Source organism: Phyllostomus hastatus, unplaced genomic scaffold (assembly GCF_019186645.2).
Source record: "Phyllostomus hastatus isolate PE091 unplaced genomic scaffold, TTU_PhHast_1.1 phas_contig_90, whole genome shotgun sequence".
NCBI classification, from domain to species: Eukaryota; Metazoa; Chordata; class Mammalia; order Chiroptera; family Phyllostomidae; genus Phyllostomus; species Phyllostomus hastatus.
Window position 1 is genome coordinate 4,520,801 of NW_025333984.1, and position 24,807 is coordinate 4,545,607.

The window sequence follows — 24,807 nt, forward strand, 5'->3', positions numbered from 1 at the left end:
GCCAAAATTTAATTTCCAATTTGGCTTACAGTCGAAACACCTATTTATACTCAGCCCCACACTCGACTCCTCCCACAACTCCGAAAGTCCTGTTTAGTATTTATCTCACAGAAAGTCTATGAAGCAGGAACGCTTTTTGCCAGCATCCTCCTCTCAAGCACGTAAGATTAATAGCAGGATCCTATCCACAGCCCTTCATACAGCATCTAGGAATCAGAATTGCACAATGTAAAAGCGATATGGGAAAACAGAGCACGGAATGAATGCTTGCCCCGGAAACAGAGGTTGGGTGGCAAAGTGCCTGTAATTTGTAAAGGACGAAAGTCCAATCTGAAATTGGGCAGCTGAGCCCCTGCTGGAACCTGTGTTAAGACTGGAAGTGGAGTCCAGCCAAAGAATCCGAAAGGCTGAGTGGTTCGTGATCTAAATCAAAAGAACAAAATTCAGTGCTGGAGCTACCCTTTGTGAAGTGCTGTTATCAGTTTCCTCCAGCAACACAGGAGCAGCACCGGCCGCAACAGCCAGGCAGAGCGCCCCCACAGATCCCACCTTGGAAAGCTTTCTAAACTCGCTCAGCTGAACGAACGTACTGTTACCAACCCTCGGAAATTTACTGGCAAGTGCGGCAGACACTTTGCAAGCTTGTGGGCAACTACGTGCATGCGCAGATCTTCTCCTCGTGCGGGCCAATCGCAATGCGAGGCTGAGCACTACGCCTGCGCAGTAGGCCTCAGGTCGCGCTTACCCTTCCTCTGCTCCTGCAAGCCTGGTAAGCTGTCCAATTCCCACCCCGTGCTGAGAGGAGGAGTCTGCGTGGAGTGCGTGTAAAGGGACGGAGGGAGTGGGCCGGAGCCCACGGTGTTTGACCCATCTGTTGGTGCGTGAGAAGAAAGGAAGGAAGCGGTGCAGAGTAGTGGTTGCCAAAATGTTCCGCTGTGGAAGCCTGACAGCGGGTGCTTTGAAGCAGAACCTGGCGCCCTTGGTGCGGACTGTGTGCGTCCGAGGCCCGAGGCAGAGGAACCGGCTTCCAGGTGACTGTCCCATCCCGGGCAACCCCCACCTCGATAGACCAAGGGCCTGGGATGCTTAGGCTCCCAAAGCCTTGCAGCTTTCCCCATCCCCCATCCCCCGGGAAAAACTTAACACACTTGCAGTCGCGTGAATTCCGAGTTGGCAGGATCCAAACCATGAGTTTTGCAAGTGGTACGGACCTGACCTTCAAGGGAATTGAACCCAGTAGTTGGCTTGAGGCCTTTTCCTGGGAGGGTTTGCTCTTCAGGGATAACGGAACAACTGGATGTCTAGTATTGACCAATGCCACCTTCTGGCCACTCCTCATCCGCCTTTTTAGAGCAATGAGGTCAAGCAGACTTTGTCTTTTACCGATTGTGAGACTTGAAACAGGACATTTAAGCTCCACGCCCTAGTTCCTTCTGTAAATGAGTGTATTACCTGCTTTACCTTCCAAATCCCGGGTGAGATGTATAGATTTGAGTGCCCTGTGAAACTGAAACAGTGCATTGCAAGTAAGGAGTCAGTGGGTTGTGCGCCAAACACCAGGCGAGTTGACCCAGGATTAATTTGAGGTATCTGGTCAGTGTAATTCTTGGTGGACTTTAATGCTTCAGAGAAAGAGTTTGCAGAATGCATTGTATTTGCCCTGAAGCTGTTTCATCAAATTTTAGAGGTGGAAGGGATTTTGTGGTAAAGTCCAAACCCATTTTATAGATAATAAACCAAGGCACAGAGAGGTGAAAATTTCTTGCCCAAGGTCACATAATTAATAGCTAGATCAAAGGGTAGGTTGCCTGTCTCTAGGACCCTAATACCCTTTCCTCAACTCCATTTTGCTTCCTAAAGTTTGACCTCAAGGTTAATAATGAATCTAGTTCCCCTTTAGCCCATTGTGCATCAGCTGTCTCTGAATTTATCTGAGCATGTCTTGTGCCTGCTCATTTTCAACCAGCACAGTTTCATGCGGGTAAGGAATTATCCACCTATAAGAGGTGCAGGTTTATTTAGTTTTTAATCGATAATCTTGGAATGACCATCTGAGGACACTAACATTTGCAATGTCAGAAGTTATCCTTGAGACCTTTCCAATGTGGAACCACCTGAGTGATTTTAAAACAAAAAGTGGAAAATATTCCCCTTATATTGTTATCTTTGGGAATGTGCATTTGAAGAGTTTTTCTAGTTGCTATGTCTCAAGAAAATGTTTCCTGATGGATGTGTATCTGAGGTAGGTCCTAAGACATATTACTCTTGGAACTTAAAAACCTCTGCCTTGGCTTTTAGACTAATATATCATCTGTGATGTCATCTGTATGTTTATGTTTGTGCAATGAAATGAGTGTGCTCTATGCAAATTGCACATAAATTTAGGTAAGCTGAAAATTTGTGTCCACATTGGCCTTTCAAACTTTGTGTACTTACTTTGCTTAAAACTCACACTTTTACCAGCATTCTGAAGCCTGACCAAAAGTTCTCAGTAATTAAATATGGATTCCTAAACTAATATTGACTTAAGACATTTGAGGGTGGTTGGTGATATTAGAACTAGTACTGAAAAATTACCGACTCAATGGTTTTTTCCCATTGCATAACTTTGTATGAAGGTAGTGTACTGTAGAATGTATTCTGACGTCTTTTGACATATCCATCTATCTCTTTGTATACACTTATTCTTTGTCTTTTGGCCAAACACCAGTGTATAAGAAATGGGTGGGACTGAGGTTGCAATTTGAAAAAGAAACAATTCTGTCACTTTACAAATTTACCCTGTTTGCTGCTTGATTACAAATTGCTTTTAATCTGATTTCTTTTTCACATGGTCACATCAACCATACATTTTTGTGTAAGTGGGGAAGAGGCATTGTTTGTTTTTATGCCATTTTCCTCTTTTTTTTTCTTCTTCCCCCTCAATTCTCTACCAGGATTTTAGGAAGATTTAAGACTACCTTAAAATGATCTCATCCACATCTGTCACTGCTGTCAGGTTCATTTCCATTTTATGTTGCATTTTTCCTTAAAATCCTAATAGCTACTATTTGTTTATTTATTTTATTTGGATGTTCTACCTGTTTCCAGATATTATTGAAGGTATTAATAGTCACTTCAGCACTGCAGAGCAGATAGGTTAGGTAATGGATATTTTCTGTTCTGTAGTATTTGGTCACCAAACATTATACTACCCATGTGATCAAACTGATCATGATCCCTGACCTGAGGGACAAATGTTTGAACATTTTTCTCTACTTAAAATCCTTCTTAACTCCTTAAAAAGGAAATTGGACTCAAATGATGCTTTTTTGAAGCCTAAAAGCTGAGCCTTCCAAAGGGTCGCTGGTTCAATTCCCAGTCAGGGCACATGCCTGGGTTGTAGGCCAGGTCGTCAGTAGGGAATGAATGAGAGGCAACCACACATTGATGTTTCTCTCCCTCTCTTTCTCCCTTCCCCTTACTAAAAATAAATGAAATCTTTTTTAAAAATTAGAAAAAAATAAAAATAAATAAAATCTTTAAATTAAAAAAAAAAAAAAAAAAAAAAGATGAGCCTTCTCCCCCCTCTTTCTGCTTAGGCAAAATTTTCCAGAAGAAAATCTTTGGCAAGTTAGTCTTTTCTGCAACCAATTAATGTTATATTTTCTAACAGTTCACAGGAATTACTGCATATTATAACTTTCTTCTAGAGCATTCCAAAGTTGCCTAGTCATATAAATCAAGGGGAGGATGGACCCCAAACCTACCAAATGAGAATCTCTAGGAGAGAGGACATAATTATATATATATATATATATATATATATATATATATATATATATATATAAAATGTTTTAAAAGATTTTATTTACTTATTTTAGACAGAGGGGAAGGAGGGAGAGGAGAGAAACATCAATGTGTGGTTGCCTCTTGCACGCCCCCTACTGGAGACCTGACCTGGCCGGCAACCTAGGCATGTGTCCTGACTGGGAATCAAACTGGTGACCCTTTGGTTCACAGGCTGGCACTCAATCCACTGAGCTACACTAGTGAGGGCTGGAACTTTATATTTTAACAAGTCCCTTGATGTAATTCATATGATCCAGCAAATTTGGGAAATACTGTTTTGAATGAATAATGATTCTTTTCCTTCTCTTCCACTCACCTAAAAATTAAAAAAAAAAATAGACTGAGTGAGTCTCTTATGATGTGTATCAAGCCCGTCTTCTGATATTCAGAGTAGTGGCAGCCATTCTCCCCTCCTAAATTATGCACTACCTGAGGACAGAGATTATGTCCTATCTATTTTTGTGTCCTCAGCATTTTGTACAGCCTCTGGCATGTGGTAAATTCTCAGTGACTGAACCCTAGTACTGTAAGACTTACCTTTGTAGAACAGTTACATTTCTTTTATTTCTTTCTTTTTTTTTTGGTCATCTGAATCATTTTTCCTCTGGTGCCTTTCTTCAGAGTGGTTCACACTCTATTATAGTTATCACTGTCCTGATTCTTCTAAAATCCCATAAGAGGTGATGCTAAAAAAAAAAGAGGCTGATAAAGGTAAGTAGTTGTTGGATTCCTTATAAAGAGGTGCCTAAGGAACAGGTCATGTAGACTCGTCCTGTCCTGCATTTTATCCATGTCAGAAAAGTCAGTTTGACATTCTGAACACAAGACTCAAGAGTATATAGACTGCTCTATTTGAGATTCCTAGATACCTCAATTGTGTGAAAGTATTTCTGGAAAAGGGCTTCCAGAAATATGGAAAAAGGAGATTATGACATCTATGGAAATGAACTGGTGATGACTTAGGTACTATTCTAATGCTAGTCGTTGGTATTTGAGGTTACTGATTTATTATTAAGCAACCCAAAATAATTGGGATATGGCTAAAACTTCTTTGCAAAGAGTTCTTCAAAATATTTATTCCTTATCACTAGAATTCGGAAGAACTTCTAGTTCTTTCCTTCACTAATTTAACAAATATTTATTAAACAAACACCTACTATCTGTTGGGCACTGTTGTGCTGTGTAACAATTGAATAATTGAATCCTTGCACAGTATAGTGAATATAGACAATGATATTATATTATAATCATCAGACTTGCTAAGTGACTAGATCCTAATTACTCCAGCCACTAAAAAGGAAATGATAATGTGATATGATAGAGGTGCTATCTACCACTACAATGGCAATTATAATATATAAATGTATCAGATAAAAAAAAAGAATTGAATCCTAAGTGTGAGGAAGAAAGTATCTGTGGTTTGACTGAAGAAAATCTAAAACAATAATGAGAAGTCAAGGAGTAAGTTGGCTTTCCCACGTTAGTAAGACAAGTGAAAAGGCATGTTTCAGTCATGATGTAAAATTTACTAAAATATTGAAGCTCCAGGGATGGGGAGAGGTGTAGAAGTAATTCTATGGGTAAAAGAAAATTGGTGGGAAATATCAACATCCATACAAGACTTATCACTTTTTACAAAGCTTAAAGTCACTTTGTAGGTATGCTAAAAGTTGGTTTGTTAATGATAATAGTGTTTTATTACATTTTTTTCAAGCAGTAGATTAAATGTTAACCAATTTACCTTCTAAAAATCAGTTTACTTTTAAATGTTCTTTTTAGGGGTATATTGAGGCAAAATCTCCTGAACTTTCTCAAATCTAATGCTCTTAGTTTTATCAGTTTGTGAAAAGCAAACAGAGAGTAAACACATTGCTATTATATTAAAATAAAGTTGTTAGAATTTCTGGACTTAGAATTCTCTAGGGAAATAAATGGAACTTAAAAAAACATTTATTTTCAGTAAACGAATAGGGTGGGGTGAGGGACAAAACTCATTGAAACTGAACTAAACTTGTATTCATTGAACTAGACCTCCTGGAACTTTTTCTACCCAGGTTCACTTTCTAAGCTCTGAGAGTTTTCAGTTTCTACTCATGTTTCATCATTTTATGGATGTCTGAATATTGAAAGCTTGCCCAGATTGAGATTAGCTACTCTACCCTTGCACATGATTTTATCTTCATGATTTGTTATTTCCAAATATAAACTGTTTTATTTCATAAGGTGATGAAGGATTCTCAAGCAGGTAAGAAATAAAAACAGTAAAAAATATGTTTTTAGCCCTAAGAATATACGTCCATGGTCTCTTATCTATAATTGAGAAATTAAAATAGACTAAAAATCAAATTTTTGTAACTCATTTGCCAGTAAAACCTGACCTGAACTGGGGCGAGCCTACTTGGAATTCTTTGTTGATCCACTCTGTGTAATTGGTCATAGAAACATGAATGTGTGTCACTGTGGGTTGCTGGGTGCTCCTTACTATATGGTATATACACTGTATCCTTAAGACCAAACAATTCGAAGTTCTGCATTGCACATGTCCATAAAGATTTCAGGTAAGAGCACTAGCTGGTGTGGCTCACCTGGCTGGATTGAGTGCCGGCTTGCAAACCAAAAGGTCTCTGATTCCATTCCCAGTCAGGGCACATGCCTGGGTTGCAGCCCAGGTCCCCAGTAGGGGGTGTGTGAGAGGCAACCACACATTGATGTTTCTTTCCCTCTCTTTCTCCTCCCCTCCCCCTCTCTCTAAAAATAAATAAATAAAATCTTCTTAAAAAAGAAGATTTGCCCTGTCTGGTGTGATCTGTGGATTGAGCATGGGCCTGTGAACCAAAGGGTCACTGGTTCAATTCCCAGTCAGGGCATATGCCTGAGTTGCAGGCCAGGTCCCCAGTTGGGGTCACGTGAACAGCAGCCACACATTGATGTTTCTTTCCCTCTCTTTCTCCTTCCCTTCCCCTCTCTCTAAAAATAAATACAATCTTAAAATAAAAAAAGAAAAGAATTCTTAAAAAGATTTCAGGTAAGAGACTGCAGACCTATGTTGGATGTGTTTTTATACCTCTGTGCCCCAACATTGTGAAAGCAAAGTAGAAAACTCCCTGTTTCTGATCTCTATAAGTACATGGAATGCTACTACCAGCACCCATTCTGTTCATCTCCAATAGCCTGATCAGACCAAGAACATGTCTACCTGCCTCTACACCAGTGGTCTTAAAGTGCAGACCTGCAATATCACCGGGGAACTTGTGAGAAATGCAAATTTGTGAGCCCCATCCCAGATCCCCTGACTCCAAAACTGTACGGGTTGGTCTCTGTCCATCTGTGCTTTAACAAACCCTTAATGGGATTCTGATGCAAGTTTTATAACCACTGCTCTAGATCAGATGACAAACTACAGCCCATGGGCCAAACATGAATGCTTTTGTATGACTCCCTAAGCTAAGATGGTTTTTACACTTTTGTGAATGCCTGGAGAAAAATTAAAAATAGAGTATTTGAGGACACATTAAAATGATTTCAAATTCACATTTTAGTGTCTATAAATTAAGTTTTATTGGAACACAGTCACACCCATTCATTTCTATATTGCCTATGGTGCTTTTGCTCAACATCAGCAGAATTGAACAGTTGCAACAGCGACCGGATTACAGCAGTGACCAGACAGCCTGCAAAGCTGGAAATATTTACTATGGGTCCTTTATAGAGAAAGTGTGTGAATCCCTGCTCTAGGTCAATAGTTAAGACAAGAAATTTCCCAAGCATAGAGTGTTCTGAGAGCTTCCTTCATCTGAAAATGCCAGCATCCTCCTGGATGAAGAAATCTACGAAACTTTTGATAATTCTGTATTAGAGTTGTTATGATCACCAGGTCATTTGCATAGCTGCACGAAATTTTACATCAACATCACTTTGTATTTTTTCAGAGGACTAAGAACCAAGTAGTTGGTGGATATATTATATTTTGTCATTCTAAAAAATACTTCATAATTCAAAATTCCTCAGTTCTTTGGGAGTAAATTCACTTAAATTTTTTTCTGACTTTCTTCCTAGCTTGAACATTTCTGTCTTCCAAGACATAATACTTTTCATGCAAGACTGAACTGTGTCTTGGTTAGATTGTGTGGCAGGGTTTTATTATTTTGTGCGAGGTTTGAACCAGCTGTTTAGATGTCTTCTTAAATGACTGTTATAATGTCCTAGGTATCCTGTAATTAACTTTTTATATCTATCCAGTCATCTCTCCATGGTTACTTCATTTATGGTGAAGAAGTATAAGAGAAGTATTTGATGAACTGCACATATGTTTTTCATGATCCTTTCTGGAAGCTATCAATTTCCTCCCCGGGCAGCATTCTTAAGAACACTAACCATGTAAAGAGTGTGCATTCTGATATATGTTATATTTGTGTGTACAATGTTGATGTCTTTTTTCATGGTCATTTAGCAGCAACGTCATCCAGCCAGCAGGCAGTAAGTCCTGACTTATACAATGCATTGACGTTTAGTCATAAACATGTATTAACTATTTTATTTTTATATGTGTGTGTGTGTCTTAATAAATTGTGTCCTTTAGGCAACTTGTTCCAGCGATGGCATGTTCCTCTAGAACTCCAGATGACAAGACAAATGGCTAGCTCTGGTGCATCAGGGGGCAAAATCGATAATTCTGTGTTAGTCCTTTTTGTGGGCTTATCAACAATAGGTGCTGGTGCATATGTAAGTAGAAAGCAGCTTGTGTGAAGAAGCTGCCAAACAGTTTCCATTAATAGACTCGGTACTACTCTGATTTAAAACTTCTGCAACTGATTGCCCTTTCTCCTTTTGAAAAAATTTCTAATAAGCTTTTAACATGCCTACTGTCTGATACCCTATGAGAACCAATTTGGGAATGACTGAAATTTAATCTCCTGTTGCTTATCTTTGCACTTTTCACTTGTCTTTTTACTTGAAAGCCACTGTGTTTTCTTAGGTTTGACCAAATACCAAAAATTGTACCTTTTCTCTTGGATATTGATTAAGGTGGAAATTCATTGCAGCTCCTTAGCACAATATTTTATTTTGACCCATTTGTCAAATATTTTCTTTCTCCTCAGCTTGGGATAGGCATGAAAAACAAAAACAACAGCCTTCAATTCAAATACTAAGTATTCCTAATTTGAAAACTATCCTTGAATCTCACTGAAAGCCTAAATATATAGAAGTAGTCCTAGTATCTCCAATTTTAGAATGGAGTTTGTGTGAGGTAAGAAGTATGGTTTTAACTTCTGCGTAGTTATAGCACAATTATATCGCCTTAAATGAACTCTGATCAGCTTAGTTGGTCACACAAGAATTATTTTGTACATTTTTTTAACTTGGCAGGGTTTACTGTGACTAAGTAGATCAGTCTAAATTAGCAAATCAGTCTAAAGCTGGATCATGTAAAGTTGAGAGAATCAACTTAGATAACTGCACCCTTGATTGAAGGAAGCTGTTTGTTTTACTTACTGAGAGCAAATGGTTGGATGCCATTACAATTTTAGTTCTTTCTGTATTGGGAAGACAGCAAACTTGTCTTGCTTCTTGATCACTAGGTTAAAAAAAGAGACATGAAAATTATTTGAAGTTATCTAGATCATCATACCGTGACCTGACTTCCAAATGTACAAGAAAAGTAGATAGTTCTTGCCAGTTGTGAGTCAAAGTAAAAAATAGGTAAGCTCTGTCAGATAACAGACGTTAAGGAAATATACATTCTCCTCCAATCCTGGAGCAGCATTTTTTTTTCATTTTTAGCACAGGGTAACCACAAACGTGTGTCCCTGCCTTTGTGTTGAATGTTTCTTCATTGATACTTAGTTCTTTTTCTATTTCCTTTTGTTTCTTTCTTGGCCTTATCTTTACCTACAGTTGTGCCGTGTCATCACCTAGGATCCCCTTCTAGATCACTAGCGTCTACAGGTTCTTCTGGGAAAGATGGCAGCAGACTAGTATACTTCTTAATTGTAGGAGCAACAGTCACTGGGGCAGGAGTTCATTATGTAAGATGCTTACACCAAAATTTATTTGGGGGCATGGTGGGTGAGACTATGGCACTAATGAAGACTGGATCCAATAGAATACACTGAAGTATTCATAGCATGTGCTTTCTAGGTATTTGTTAAAGGGACATTGTCAGTCACTAGGGAGTCCTCAAATCTGGCTCTTCAAACTGTTGAACTCCTACTGGATATATATAAAGGCACACATTTAATGAGTATTATAAATACTCATCATCAGCCCTTTAAAATTTTTTGTCAATTTCATAATTATGTTTTATGATGCCAAATTATATTGTGCTTTAGTGCTGCATATCTAAGAAGACAGTCTCAAAGAGTAAATGTTGACTAAGCAAATGAAGATAACTTGAATACCATCCATTTTGAATCATTTTAGGTAAAATGATGTGTTTTTGGGTAAACAATTAATTTTAAAAGGCATTCTACTGAATGCTTTTGAGGAGGTCCAAACAGCCATAGAAGTCCTCCCCACTCACCCCCAGCTTCCATTGCAAAGTGAATTCATTTGGCAGTGTCCCTTTGTAATCTCTAATTTGGTCAAACTAGTGACTGAAGTGCTATAAGCTAACATATTCCTGTAGATTACTACCTTAAATGCCTCTCATTTATAATTCAGATATCCTCTAAGTCTTAACTTTTCCATTTCATAGTTCTCTCAACTTTTCCTATCAGTTCCATTCTGTTCACTCAAAAATCGATTTAAAGTGTTTGCATCTGACATGTTTGTAAAATTTAAACCTATTAAATCTCTGCTTTATGTTGCTGTGCCAGAATTGGATGGCCTCCACATAGCTGGCCAGGCAACTCTGGTGATGCCAGGCCAAAAGACAGGGCAATCACTGTTGCTGTCTCCTGCCTTAGAAATATCTATGAAGCACAGGTGCCTCCCAAACCATTCAGTTAAATACCTCACTGCCCTCTGTGTTTATCCAACACTGGTAATAATACAGCTACTATATTATAGTGGTTTCACATTAAATGATAAGCTTTTGTCTATCTACAGTCATTTGCTAACTATTTTGTGGAGTTTTATATTAGGTTTTATATCACTGCAAGTGTGATCTGAGGTAGCTTAGATATTTTTCTCTGAAAGTGGTATTAGTCTACAGAGAATGGTTAAAATCAGACATCAGAGTTGATGAGATATGGCTGCAAGTTGTTTAGTGTTTATATTAGTCTGCTTTGGCTGCCATAATAAAATACCACAGACTAGGAAGTTTAAACAACAGAAATTTATTCTCTGACAATCTGGATTATGAAAGTCCAAGGTAAAGGTGCCAGCATGGTCAGGTTCTGCTGAGAGCACTCTTTCTGGCCTGCAGGTGGCCACCTTCTCCCATTTCCTCACGTGAGGAAAAGAATGTGAGCTCTCTTCCCTATCACTAGCCCTGTGACACAGGTGGCAAACACAAGGCTCACGGCCGATTCCGGCCCTCCACCTTGTTTTATTGGGCCCAGTACCCTGTTTGTACCCAGCGGCAGCACTCAGCTCTCACTTAACAGTTAAGGAGTAGTTACATTGATACAGCCCTAAAATGACATTCGACCCTTTGAAGGCAACCGTGAGGCTCATGTGGCCCCTGGTGAAAATGAGTTTGATACCCCTGCCCTATGGGATTAGGGCCCCACCTTTATGACCTCATTTAACCTTGATCATCTCCAAGAAGTCCCATCCCCACATACCATCCCATTGGGGGTTAGGGCTTCAACATATGAATTTGAGAGGGATATAAGCATTCCATACACAACAGTATTTCGTCACAACTTTTCTCTCTCACACTGAGAGGACATGTTCCTGTATACATACTACCTTAGCAATTTCTGAGTTGGGAGGTCTTTATCTTTACCTTCCCCTCACTCCGCCCTCCAAAAATAAGGGAGCAGTACTAAGAACAAGGAAGGTTTTTCTGAAATGTTTGCCAGGGGTCTATACCTTAAACTAGTGGGTTTAAAAATTTTTACTACAATCCACAGGAAGAAATAAATTTTATCTTGCCACCATTATATAATGATAAATATGTAAAACAGAAAATTTCAAAATAATACTTACTAGGTATAATAGACTCCAGTAGTTTCTATTCTCCTATTTTTAAAAAATATTTTATGTATTTATTTTTAGAGAGAAGGGAAAGGAAGGAGAAAGGGAGAAAGATAACAATGTGCGGTTGCCTCTCACGTGCCTCCCTTTGAGGACCTGGCCTACAACACAGGATGTGCCCTGACTGGGAATCGAACTGGTGACCCTTTCGTTTGTTCAATCCACTGAGCTACATCAGCCAGGGCACGTATTTTTTGTGTGTGTGCTGGTCATAACCTACGAAATTGATTTAACAGCTCTTTATTGGGTTGCAACCTCACTTTGGAAAACACTGATTGGAACAACACTTCAGCTTAAATTACAGATAGGAATTCCTGATTGGTGTGGATGTGAGCATTCCTCCCTCTTTTGGTAGTGACTTTCTTTAGGACCACAGGCACATCCCTAATCTCAGTCCTGTTATTTATCAGTGAACAGAGCTGAGTGGCCTTTAGAATATGTAATGAGGTTTGGCATTTGCACCCTTTGCTGTTATTCAACTGATAGGTTCATGTTGCCTCACTAAGAAAATGACCTGTTGTCCTTCAACTTCCTTTAAGTTAACCAAATGCTGGCACATTCATCTGCTTTAAAAAGTTGTTTCCACTAATATTTTTCATATTACAGTTTTTCTTAACCTTACATATAGTCATGCCACTAATTAGAAATCTGTGCAAACTGGGAATACAGAAACACTTGGGGGAAAGATAAAATTTTAATTAGTATGTCTGCAAACTTGTTCTTATATCAGAACATTTACTTAAAAGCTAAATAAATAAGGTTCTAAATAGATTACAAGCTTTAGTCTTGTCCTTTCCCCACTAAACCTCAAGATATTTCTTAGTCTGTTTTTCCTGGCAATGTGTGAAGCTACCAGGAGGTGTGGCAGGGCCTAGACTATTTTTGTTCGTCCCACTCAATATGAACATGACCCCAGTTTATTTCTCTGCTCATTCATGTTGACCAGGTTAAGCCATCTTTTTGGATAAAAGTCCCTTTCTTAAAAGAAAATATATATATATATATATATATTTATATATATTTATATCTATATAAATATATAGATATAAATATATATAAATAGTGGATAAATACTTGATTCGTGTATAATATCTAATGCCAAGATTAAAAAAAAAACTCTCTTAGTTAATGTTAGCTGAATTCAGTTTATTTGTTGAATTTAGTGGCAAATTCAAGGAATAACCATGGTCTTTTAACATATAGTATTTAATTTTCTAATCCATCCATACCATGTGTTAGAAGATTTCAAGCTGCTAAACTTTGAGGTCTCAGGGGCGAGGTCCTTTATTGCAGCACATTGCCTCATAGGCTGCTCAGTAAGGGGCTTGTGGAAATATTTTTAAAACATATTTTAGCCCTGGCTGGTGTGGCTCAGTGGATTGAGCACCAGCCTGCAAACCAAAGGGTTGCCAGTTTGATTCCCAATCAGGGCACATGCCTGGGATGTAGGCCAAGTTCACCAGTAGGGGGCGTTCGAGAGACAACCACACATGGGTGTTTCCCTCTCTTTTTCCTTCCCTCCCCCTTTCTCTAAAAATCAATAAATAAGTCTTTTAAAAAACATGTTTAATTACACTTCCTCTGATTTTGCTTACTTTCGCCAATTAACTAATAATCTGGGGTTCCAATTGGCATATGGTCACTTAAATTCTGTCTTCTTGACCCTGTGGGATACAAAAGAGCAAAAGTGTTATGATTAAGAACAAGTCATTGTTGCCTATTTTTAAAATGGTTTCCAATTCTGATGCTATACATAAAAAGAAAAACACACTAGCCATAATGCTAAGGTATCCTTCATCAATTTGAAAAGATAGAGAAAATAGTATTTTTTTAAATACCACAGGTGTTTAAGCAAGGTGTTTGACCCTTAATGAATATCTAAGTGACATGAAAGGGTAGACCATTGAGGGAATGATTACTTAATCTATCACTCTAGGATATAGGTGGTCATGTTTCAGGGACCAAACTCAGAACACTTACCAGGGAAATTTATGTCCCAGCTGCCAACCCTGGACCACACAGGTTTGGTTTCATAGCCAGTGTCCAGCAAAGTCCAAAATCCCTTATTTAAAGTTCAGTACTTCCTAGCACTTTATTCTTCTAATATACAATGTTTTTCTGATTTCTTTGTACCTTCAGAATGAAATACAATATGAGGAAAATTCTTCACATAGACCCTAAGGAAATTTGAAACTAGAACAATTTCATCTGCTTAACCTGTAATCTTTTCACACCAAGTGTGTACACACTTAATATTTTTTAATTCTTAAGAAAATAATTTTGTCCTAGTGATTTTCTCATAGAAGAACTTACCTCATGTAGACAAAAGCTTCTCATTTAATTGGAAGATAATGATATTACTAATGGTATGAGCTAGCTCTGTTAGGAAATCAATTTTCTCCATGTTTGGATTACAGGCCTACAAGCATATAAGAGATGACAAAAAAAGATATAATGAAAGAATTTCAGGATTAGGGCTGACGCCAGAAGAGAAACAGAAGATGGCCACATCATCTGGTAAGTAAGATTTGAGGCTCAATAGATGAAGGGAAAGTTATAAACAGTTTGGATACTATGCTTTGCTCATATCTTGTAGACAGTGATGATGCTGAGATATTGTAAGCTTCCAGAAACCATGGTATTACCCCAGGCCTGGCAGCAACTTATTAAAGTATTTGACTGAAACGTCTGTTTGAGAATAAAATTAGTGGTGACCATGATTGGTTGTTTTTCTTCATATTAGACTCTCAAAAGGCAAGCTTTACATTAAAAAGGCAAGCTTGGAGAGGAAAGTTATTGGTAAAGAGATGAAGGCCTTTTTTTTCAATGACAAAATTCTTTTGGTCTGTTTTGTTACCCTTTTGAGTCTTTGGAGTTTTCAGTTGTTAAAGATGCATTTGTTTTTCTAAAGCATATAGCCCTAGCTGGCACTTCCATCACACACAACTGACTTGATTTTCCAGAGAGGAATGTTTTAATCCTTTAATAAGCCCCACAACCCTGGGTGGGCGATTTACATTGCTTTCATCAGTAACACATCCTTGTTCTTGAACATTGTATAATAATCCCCAGTTGACCTTCTGGGTTTTCCCCCTTTATTGCTAACATAAGGTGAAACTGGCCCTGGAAGGTTGTGAGTTCAGTTCCTGGTCCGGGCATTGTGGGAGGCAGCTGATTGATGTTTTTCTCTCCCCCTCCCCTCCCCTCCCCTCCTCTCCCCTCCCCTCCCCTCCCCTCCCCTCTCCTCTCCTACCCTCCCCTCCTCTTCCCCTCCCATCCCTTCTCCGCTCTCTAAAAATCAATAAATACAATAAAGATTAAATCAAAAAAGAAAGAAATTTCCATAATAAAAAATACATTCACTCTGTTGTGCCCACAAAAAAAAAAATCAATAAACATATCCTCGGATTAGGATTAAAAAAAAAAAAGTGAAACTGAACGTGATATTTCCCTGTTAGTCATTAGGAAATTAATCCAAAGGACAGAAACCTTTTAATATATACTTTCTAATAGATTTTAGAAATAGCTAAACATGTAAGCTAGATTTTAGTTCTGACATTTAATGTATGAGTGACATTGGCCTAATCATTCATTCCTTTTTCGGTTATTTTTCACTTATGAAATGAAGGGAATACTTGCTTTTCCTGTCCCATCATGACGTTGAGAAGTTCGTTAAGAAAAATGTGTACATACAGTGTTTTGTGAGCCTTATGGAAAGGATTGAGATAAGTTAAGATGATTTTCTTTGAAGTGGCAAGGAGTCATCTGAGACTTTAAGAAAATTCACCCTGTCTGATCTGTTGCTTACAGCTCTAGAAGGAGAATCAGTTCCTCAGGTCAGGGTACCAAGTCATGTTCCATTCCTGCTCATCGGTGGAGGTACTGCTGCTTTTGCTGCAGCCAGATCCATCCGGGCTCGGGATCCTGGGGCCAGGGTAAGCCACATACTGTCTTGCTTGTCACAGAGGGTATGTATATATGTAGTCTGCAAGCACTTAGCCACTGTGAACACTTTGACATCTGCCTATGAAATGACTTGGTTCTGAAAAGTATCATTATTTTGTGTCTACAGGTACTGATTGTATCTGAAGATCCTGAACTGCCATACATGCGACCTCCTCTTTCAAAAGAACTGTGGTTTTCAGATGATCCAAATGTCACAAAGACACTACGATTCAAACAGTGGAATGGAAAAGAGAGAAGGTGTGTTCACTTACGTAAAATGGGCCTGACTACCAACTTCAACTTAAAAAAAGGGAATAGGTCAAGATTTTTCATGGAGCCCTGACCGGGTAGCTCGGTTGGTTAGAGCATTGTCCTGATACACCAAGATTGCAGGTTCGATTCCCGGTCAGGGCACATACAAGAATCAACCAAATGAATGCATATATAAGTAGAATAACAAATTGATGCTTCTCTCTCACACACACACAAATTAATAAATAAAAATGTAAAAAAAGATTTTTCATGGACCATGTGCAATGCATAGGATGGATGGCATGGCTGCTCATTGGAGTCTGCTCTGGTATATACTTGGTACAGCTTAGGGGCAACAGGTTACAGTGGCAGAAGCCCTGTATTCTGTTACCGAATCTACCAACAATTGAAGGTGTAATGTTGGCCTCTGAAGTACTAATGCTCCTATTTCTAGGACTTTTATGTTAGACTTCTCCAGGGATGATCAGTTTTATAGCCTGTGTTGTCACTTCTAAGACACTGTTCTATAACACTTTCTTTCACACCCTAGCAGATACTCAGAATTGCAGGGGTGGAGAAGGTACATTTTAAAGAAGAATCTTTTTATTAAAATGTTTTTACACAAGCCCTGGCTGGTGTAGCTCAGTGGATTGAGCGCCAGCCTGCAAACAGAAGGGTCCTCGATTTGATTCCTGGTCAGGGCACATTCCTGGGTTGCTGGCCATATCAGCTCCCCAGTAGGGGGCGCATGAGAGGCAACCACACACTGATGTTTCCCTCGTTCTCCCTTCTCCTCTAAAACAAATGAAATCTTTTTTTATTATATTTTATTGTTTATGCTATTACAGTTTTCCCAATTTTCCCCTTTATCCTCCCCTCCACCCCCTAACCCTCCAGCATCCCCACCCCCGTAGTTCATGCCCATAGGTTGTACATTGATCTTCAATTTCTTAGATAAGTCCCTCTAACATTTCATATAATAAAGGCTTGGTGATGATGAACTCCTTTCACTTGACCTTATCTGGGAAGCATTTTATCTGCCCTTCCATTTCAAATGATAGCTTTGCTGGATAGAGTCATCTTGGATGTAGGTCCTTGCTCTTCATGACTTCAAATACCTGTTTCCAGCCCCTTCTTGCCTGTAAAGTTCCTTTTGAGAAATCAACTGACAGTCTTAAGGGCACTCCTTTGTAGGTAACTTTTTCCTTTCCACTTGTTGCTTTTAAGATTCCCTCTTTATCTTTAATCTTGGGTAACTTAATGATGATGTGCCTTGGTGTGTTCTTTGGGTCCAACTTCTCTGGGACTCTCTGGGCTTCTTGGACTTCCTGGAGTTCTACTTCCTTTGTCAGATTGGGGAAGTTCTCCTTCATTATTTGTTCAAATAAGTTTTCAGTTTCTTGCTCTTGTTTTTTTTTTTTTTTTCTTCTGGCACTTCTATAATTCGGATATTGGAATGTTTCAGGTTGTCCTAGAGGGTTTTTTTTTTAATTCACTTTTTTGAATTCTTGTTTGTTCATTCTGTTCTGGTTGGATGTTTATTTCTTCCTTTTGTTCCAAATCATTGATTTGAATCCTTGTTTCCTTCCTGTCACTGTTGGTTCCCTGAATATTTTGCTTTATTTCATTTTGGGCATCTTTCATTTGTTCTTTCATTTTGCGACCAAGCTCAATCAGTTCTGTGAGCATTTTGATTACCAGGGTTTTGACCTTTTCATTAGATAGGTTGGCTGTATCCTCTTTGCTTAGCTCTCTTTCTGAGGGGTTTCTCTGTTCATTTACCTGGGCCATATTTCTTTGCTCGGGGCCCTATATTTCTTTGCTCAGGGGTGGGTGGGGCCTTAGGTATTCACCTAGGCAGGACAACCCTCCTTGCTGCGCTCCTGTGTCACTGCCTGTGGGGGAGGGGCCAGAGAGGGAACAATGCAGCTTGCCTGCTCATCTCTAGTGCACTTTTTTCAAATGAAACTCACTTTTTTTTAAGATTTTGTTTTTTATTTATTTTTAGAGAGGGAAGGGAGGGAGGGAGAGAGAGAGAGAGAAACATCAATGTGTGGTTGCTGGGGGTCATGGCCTGCAACCCAGGCATGTGCCCTGACTGGGGATCGAACCTGCGACACTTTGATTCGCAGCCCACGCTCAATCCACTGAGCTATGCCAGCCAGGGCTCTAGCACACTTTTCAATGAACTCTCTCATGTAAGACTGGGATTTTCTCCCACTGTGGCAACCACCATAGTACAAAGCCACCTCTGAGTCTCAGTTTCCCCTTAAGTAAACCCCCATTCACACAGCCTGCCTTCTCACCACAGCCAGCCCTGTCTCAGGGCCCGCCTCCTCACAGCAGTTTTTCTCCATCTGCTGCCTTCCCGGTCTGGTTCTGTTTGACTGTTTCTTTCATTCCGTGGTTATTGGAGTTCCATGCAGTTTGATTTTTGGGCACTTCCCATTGTTTGTTGATTTTAGATTGGTTGTTATCCTTCTTTTGGTTGTGCGAGGAAGCAAAGGGTTTCTGCCTACACCTCCATCTTGTCCAGAACTCCTATTGATTAAAATAAATAAAATCTTTTTAAAAATGTTTACATAAGAGACTTAGAAAGCCTTTTTCTTTTAAAAAGGATGACTTGGATCTCTTGATTCAAGTACCATGTACTTTGGGTCTCAATTTTTTTGTCCTTAGTGATCTTTTTGCTATTGAACAGATTTCATAAATCTTCCCACCTCCCTCACCCTCACTATCATGTTCCTTTCTCAAGCAGGATGCATATTTCCAATTACCTTACCATCACTTAATTAATATTTCATAGTTACTGTCCACTGTTTGAGGCAAAACCATCTCAGGAGCTAAACCGAGTTCATTTTGAAATGAACCTATATCCAGCGCAGCATTTCTCAGCCTCAGTACTTGGCATTTGGGGCTGGATAATTCTTTGTTACGGGGGTGGTCTGTGAACTGTTAGGTGTTCAGCAGCATCCCAGGCTTCTACCCACTAGATACCAGTACATCCCTCCACCCAAGCTGTTACAGCCAAAATATCTCCAGACATTACCAAATGTACTTGCCCCAGGGGAGGGACAAAACTGCCCCCAGTTGAGAACCGCTGCTCTAAAATACCTCTGTATGTATAAGTCACAACCAAGATTTAGTGACCATGGAGACTTACTTCGGAAAATGTTTAAAAGTGTTTCATGATGGAAACAATTTTACTAAATTTATGGGGGAAGTTGATGGCAGTTCCACATGTGTATATAACTCTTTTCCTTCTTCTCTGTACAGCATATACTTCCAGCCACCTTCTTTCTATGTCTCTGCTGATGACCTGCCTCACATTGAGAATGGCGGTGTGGCTGTCCTCACGGGGAAGAAGGTGAGCTAGTAGGCTGCTTCCTTTGTCAGGCTCCACGTATGTGCCCATGTGGGCAGTGAGTATGGTGACTTGTATCCCCAGTACCGTTTACATTTGCCCTGCCATTGTAGTTTATCAGAGAAGGATTGAATCATTTTAGGATGCATATTGCCAGTCTACAATGCTCAGTGTGTCTTCTTGGGGAAAGTACCTCAGAACCTCAAGTGGCATGCTAACTAACCTTTCCCAGGGAGGTCATATCATTGAGGACCATGACCCTGAAGCTGTTCTCTCCTGATTTGCACCTCTGCCCTTCCCCCTTCTTCCTATTTCTGCACACTAACATTTCCTTGGGATTATTGGTGATGAGAGATTGATGAATGGGTATTCCAGATAGTAAAATACTTCAGGCATAGGTCAGCATGGAAATATTGTCAGACTTTACAAAGATAAGCGTCTGAGTAATGGAAGCAGGTATTAGGGGGCAGTTGTGGGGGGCAGGGAAGGTCTTGTATTGTTGGGTTGTGTTTCACTTTTGTTAATGGGAGGTACTAGAGTACATTTGTAAGCTAATGGCAGTGTTCCAGTTGAGAGGGAATGGTTATCAAGAGCAAAGACCAGGCTAGATGAGATCCAGAGCATAAAGTATCCCCTATGTGTAAATAACACACAGGCCTTTGCCCTGTAGGGGCTAACAGTATTAGAAATACACACAGATAATCATAACAAACATGTGGAATACGAAAGATATGCACAGTATATTGTGGGACTTATACTGGGAAGCATGCCCAGGATAGTGATGATTTCAGGGAAGCCTTCCTGGAGGAGGAAGTCTTATAGAATGGGAAATATTATGGAATGCAGAGGCATTCACAAGATGAGAGTGAAGAGCATTCAAATAAAAAGGAACTACATAAGGAAAGGCATGAGGGTATGGAAAAGCATGTTGGGTGCAGGGAAACAAGCAGCTAGGTACTGAGGGAGCAGAAAGTACAAGTTAAGGAGTGGCAAGAGATGAAACTAAGAAGTTGTGCAGGAGCCCGATCCCAGAGAGCTCTATCATGTGAAAGAGGTTGAGCGTTATACCATAGGCACTGGGGAGCTGTTGGGTCTTAGACAAGGATATAATATCATTGGATTGAATTTTAAGTAACCACTCTATGGGTTGTGATGAGGATGGATGGGTTTCAGGGGCACAAGACTATTTAGAGACAGACTATTATGAAGAATATTGCAGTAATCCAGGTGAGAGATGATGGGGGCCCAAATTAGGGCAGTAGTGGTAATGATAAAGTCAGCACAGTTCTAAAACACTTTATGTATATTACCTCATTTTCTCCTCACAATAATCTTATGAGGTGAGTACTATCACTATTTCCATGTTATAGAGACAGACACCGAGATTAAAAAAGAGGTTAAATAACTTGCCCAAAATCACACAGCTAATAAGTGGTAGAGACAGAATTTGAACCCAGATCTGTCTGACTGCAGTATTCTGATTGCAGATCTCAAGCTCTTACCAACATCAGTGTGTAGCTTCCTGACAGCAATGTGGTGAAGAGTGGGGAACCCTGCAGACATGCTTAGGAGGCAGACTTGGCAGTCATGGTGATAGATTGAAGGTGGAATATGAGGGAGAGGAAGGAGGCAAAGATGACTTTCTGGTTTCCAGCTTGTGTGGTAGGTGTTGAGGTATCCCCAACTGAGAGAGACATTACAAGAGGAAGATCTAGTTTAAGAGAGAAATTTAGTTTTGGACTGTTAAATATGAAGTAGAGTGTCTGTGGAGCTGTTCTGTGGGCAGTTGGATATATGACCGTGATGCTCAGAGGAGGGTTCTAGGCTCAGACAGAGATTCAAGAATTATCCACATACGTGTAGGAGTTGAAATCATGAGAGTGGGTGAGGTCTCCCACAGAGTTCTGTAGTCAGAACAGGAGGGTAAGGATGGAACCCTGGGAACCTAACTTTTAGGAGGCAGGCTTAAGAAGAGTCCACTAAGGAGACTAGGAAAGAAGTTCAAGGGCAGTATGAGGAGAGCCTAGGACAGGGGCCAAGATCACAGAGTTTCGAGGAGGAGGATATGATGCACAATGTTACTTCAGCAAAGGAATCTGGTAAGAAAAGAATTATAAAATGACCCATTTGATTTAGTGGCTGAGATATCATTGTGAATTTAGAAAAGAGTTGATAAACTAGTGTTTAAAAAGGCTTGAATGAGAACAGGGTGATGGCAGTTGGGTAAAAGCTTGAGGAGGACCTAGAATCAAAGGTGAGACTTTCAGGGTGGGACATTTTAGGGGAATGAATGGGAGACTAATAGGGGATATTTCTGGGAAAGAAAGGAAGGAATGGGGATCAGACACAGACACAGAAACAGAACAGAAAAGGCATCTCATCCCAGAAGCTAGAAGGAAGAAAGTATGGTTTTTATTTGGGGGTTGGGCGGTGGGAACCTTATGGGGAGCTGAGAAAGATCACATATAAGGGCCTCACTTGTTTTTGCAATAAACTAGGATGCCAGGTGGTTATGTGAGAGTGAGGTGTGTGAAGATTGAGTAGAGGGGTTAGGTTGAAGAGGGAGCTTAACCACCACAAAACAAAGGGGGCTAAAAAGCTGCTCATCCATTCCATCTCAGGGTATGTCATTGCCTCCAGAAAGCTTGATTGAGTGTGCCTGTCCTATGTTCCTGGAGCTATCTCTCTTGCCCTTATCACAGCATTTCTCAGCTGATTTCTCATACTTGCTTATAGTGCTCATTAAATTATGTTTGCTGCTAGACTCTGAAGGCAGGGAAGGTATCTTGTATTTCTCACCATCATACCCCCAGCACTTAGCACAGTCACTGATACATAGTAGGTGCTTAATAAATACATCTTGAATGAATGGTCTCAAAGCTAGTAAGGAGTGGAGCAGAAATTAGAACCCTAGTCTCTATGACTCCAAAGCTCAAGCTTTTCACCATGAGAAGGAATAGGGTACAGGAAGTAGGGGTGCTGGCAAGAGAGCAGTTTGGACGATCTACCATTAGCCCAGTTGAGATTGAATAACCTGCCGGGTGAACAGAGAAAATTGAAAGCAAGTGTAGATGACAGTGGGACTGACAGAAAGCTGGAAGGATGGGCAGTTGTGACCAAAGAGTGGGGTGTCTGAGGTAGAAGTAGAGGTTAAGCAATAACAAGATTCTGGAGGTGGCTCAGAGGAAAAGTATGAGCCAGGTTCAGAGGTCTCCAGTAAATGAGGAGGAGTGGCTAGGGGGTGACTGGGTAACAGTGGCTTATAGGGATATAGGTAGTTGCCCCTCAAAAGGAGATGAGGACACTGGGATCTGGAAGCAGCAGGAGCCGCCAACAGTCCTTCCTAGCCTTGTGACAGGGAGGAGTCAGGGGGAAGATAAGAAGTCTTGGGAGGCATCTAAGTTTTAGTGAGAGCTAGAAGTTGGACAAAGCATCCTGTAAAAATGGTGACAGTGTAGGAGAGTTGTTAACAAGGAAGTTAGTGTTCCAAAGCACCAAACAGAAAAGTCTGTCCCTGTTCTTCATCTCTGCGAATTGAGCAGGAACTTTGGGACTGGAGGGACTTGCTCTCATGTTGGCTGCTTAGGGAATAAGGACCACCTGAGGAAACTGGGTACAAGAATCTGTGGTGCCAGTGATTGCCCAGAAATGGTTTCTGAAGGATTGATCATCTCAGGTTAAAAACTAATTCTTCTCATTGGCTGATGGCTAATAGGTACAGGGTTCCTTTGGGGGGCAGTGGAAATGGTCTGGAATTATAGTGGTGATGGTTGCACAAGCTTGTGAATATACTAAAAACCACTGATGGAACACTTTAAAATGGTGGATTTTACAGTAAGTGAATTATATCTCAATAAAAATGTCTTAAAGCTAATTTATCTTTAAATCTTTTGTGTGCATGTGTGTGTTTGTGTGTGTGTGTGTGCCAGGTAGTACAGCTGGATGTGAGAGGCAACATGGTGAAACTTAATGATGGCTCTCAAATAACCTATGAGAAGTGCTTGATTGCAACAGGTGAGTATTTCTGGAGATGACTTTCTTCCCTGATATAGAGCTCATTCAAGTGTCAGTATAGAAGGTATCACTTTTTTAAAGTTTTTATTTATTTACTTATAGAGAAAGGGGAAGGGAGGGAGAGAAACATCAATGTGTGGTTGCCTCTCGTGCACCTCCAAACAGGGACCTGGCCCGCAACTGAGGCATGTGCCGTGACTGGGAATCAAACCAGCTACCCTTGACTCGCAGGCTGGTGCTCAATCCACTGGGCCACACCAGCCAGGGCAGTATCACTTAATTTTAAGAACACCAAAACCCAGACTCTCTGAAGTGGGCGTCTTTATCTTTGTACAAAGCCCAGCTACCTCCGGGCGTCCTATCAACAGCCCTTCTGGATTATCCTTGCTGTTCCTTCCCCCAAAAGCATGGATGGATATTAAGGGGGATTGTGTTTTTTCACTCTCCCTGCTTAACCCCTGCATGCTTCCCTGTGCCCTGAAACTGATATAGCCTTGTGGGTTCATTGCCGGTTCCAATCAGAAATCAAGAAAAGAGGCTGGAGCAGTTGTTAAACAAAGTAGCTATGCTATCTGGTGAGAAACTAGTGAAAGGGAGGGAAGCAGAAAGTGAGGCCTTGTGACCATCTGTGTGGAAGGTGGGGGAGCCCTTTGAAGAGATACTCTGAAATGTGCTTCTCAAAGGAAATTGACAAAAGCCTGCTGCAAGTTGCAGCAAAACAAAGCCTCCAATCCTGTTGCTTTAGCAGCAGTAGGAACACACGCACACCACAGCACCACCTTTATGGGGGGATGTTTTGGGCTAGCTCTTGCTTGTTGGGCTTAAGGCCTTTCCTCCTCTTATTTCCAGGAGGCACTCCAAGAACTCTGTCTGCCATTGATAGGGCTGGAGCAGAGGTGAAGAGTAGAACAACACTTTTCAGAAAGGTAATTGTCCGCTTTAGTGCTTTCGTTGTGTTGGTTTTGAAGAGGTAGCATAATCTTATGGTCCCCAAGTACCCACCTGGGAATTGGGAGATTCGAGTTATATTTATGGCTCTTCTGCAGACTGGTTATTTGGCCTTGAGCAAGTCACTTCCTCTCTCTGCACCTCAAATACCTCACTCAAGGGTTTTAAGCTCCTAGGAGAAAAATACATTTGGTATTTTCATTGCTTGCCATGGTTCCTTTGGATTGCCCTTCTATGTTATTTTTTCCTGATGCATTTGAGTCATTGGAACTCCTTATAGCCTCTTGGCATTTTTCATCGCAAGTTCTATA

At 40.3% G+C, this 24,807-nt stretch overlaps 1 protein-coding gene across 2 annotated transcripts in view; it reads left to right on the top strand.

Moving 5' to 3' along the window:
- Positions 1-759: 759 nt before the first annotated feature.
- AIFM1 (apoptosis inducing factor mitochondria associated 1) overlaps positions 760-24,807 on the top strand; it is a 32,990-nt gene continuing 8,942 nt past the window's right edge. Inside the window, exons 1-8 of one of the 2 annotated variants that reach the window (XM_045852255.1) lie at positions 760-1,031; positions 9,727-9,857; positions 14,391-14,490; positions 15,784-15,908; positions 16,046-16,176; positions 19,447-19,537; positions 23,464-23,548; positions 24,398-24,474. In XM_045852255.1, the coding sequence (XP_045708211.1) occupies positions 926-1,031; positions 9,727-9,857; positions 14,391-14,490; positions 15,784-15,908; positions 16,046-16,176; positions 19,447-19,537; positions 23,464-23,548; positions 24,398-24,474 (846 nt within the window). In that variant the 5' untranslated portion in view covers positions 760-925. Of the gene's footprint in view, positions 1,032-8,410; positions 8,554-9,726; positions 9,858-14,390; positions 14,491-15,783; positions 15,909-16,045; positions 16,177-19,446; positions 19,538-23,463; positions 23,549-24,397; positions 24,475-24,807 lie in introns of both variants that reach the window. The other variant, XM_045852254.1, reaches the window with a different exon arrangement.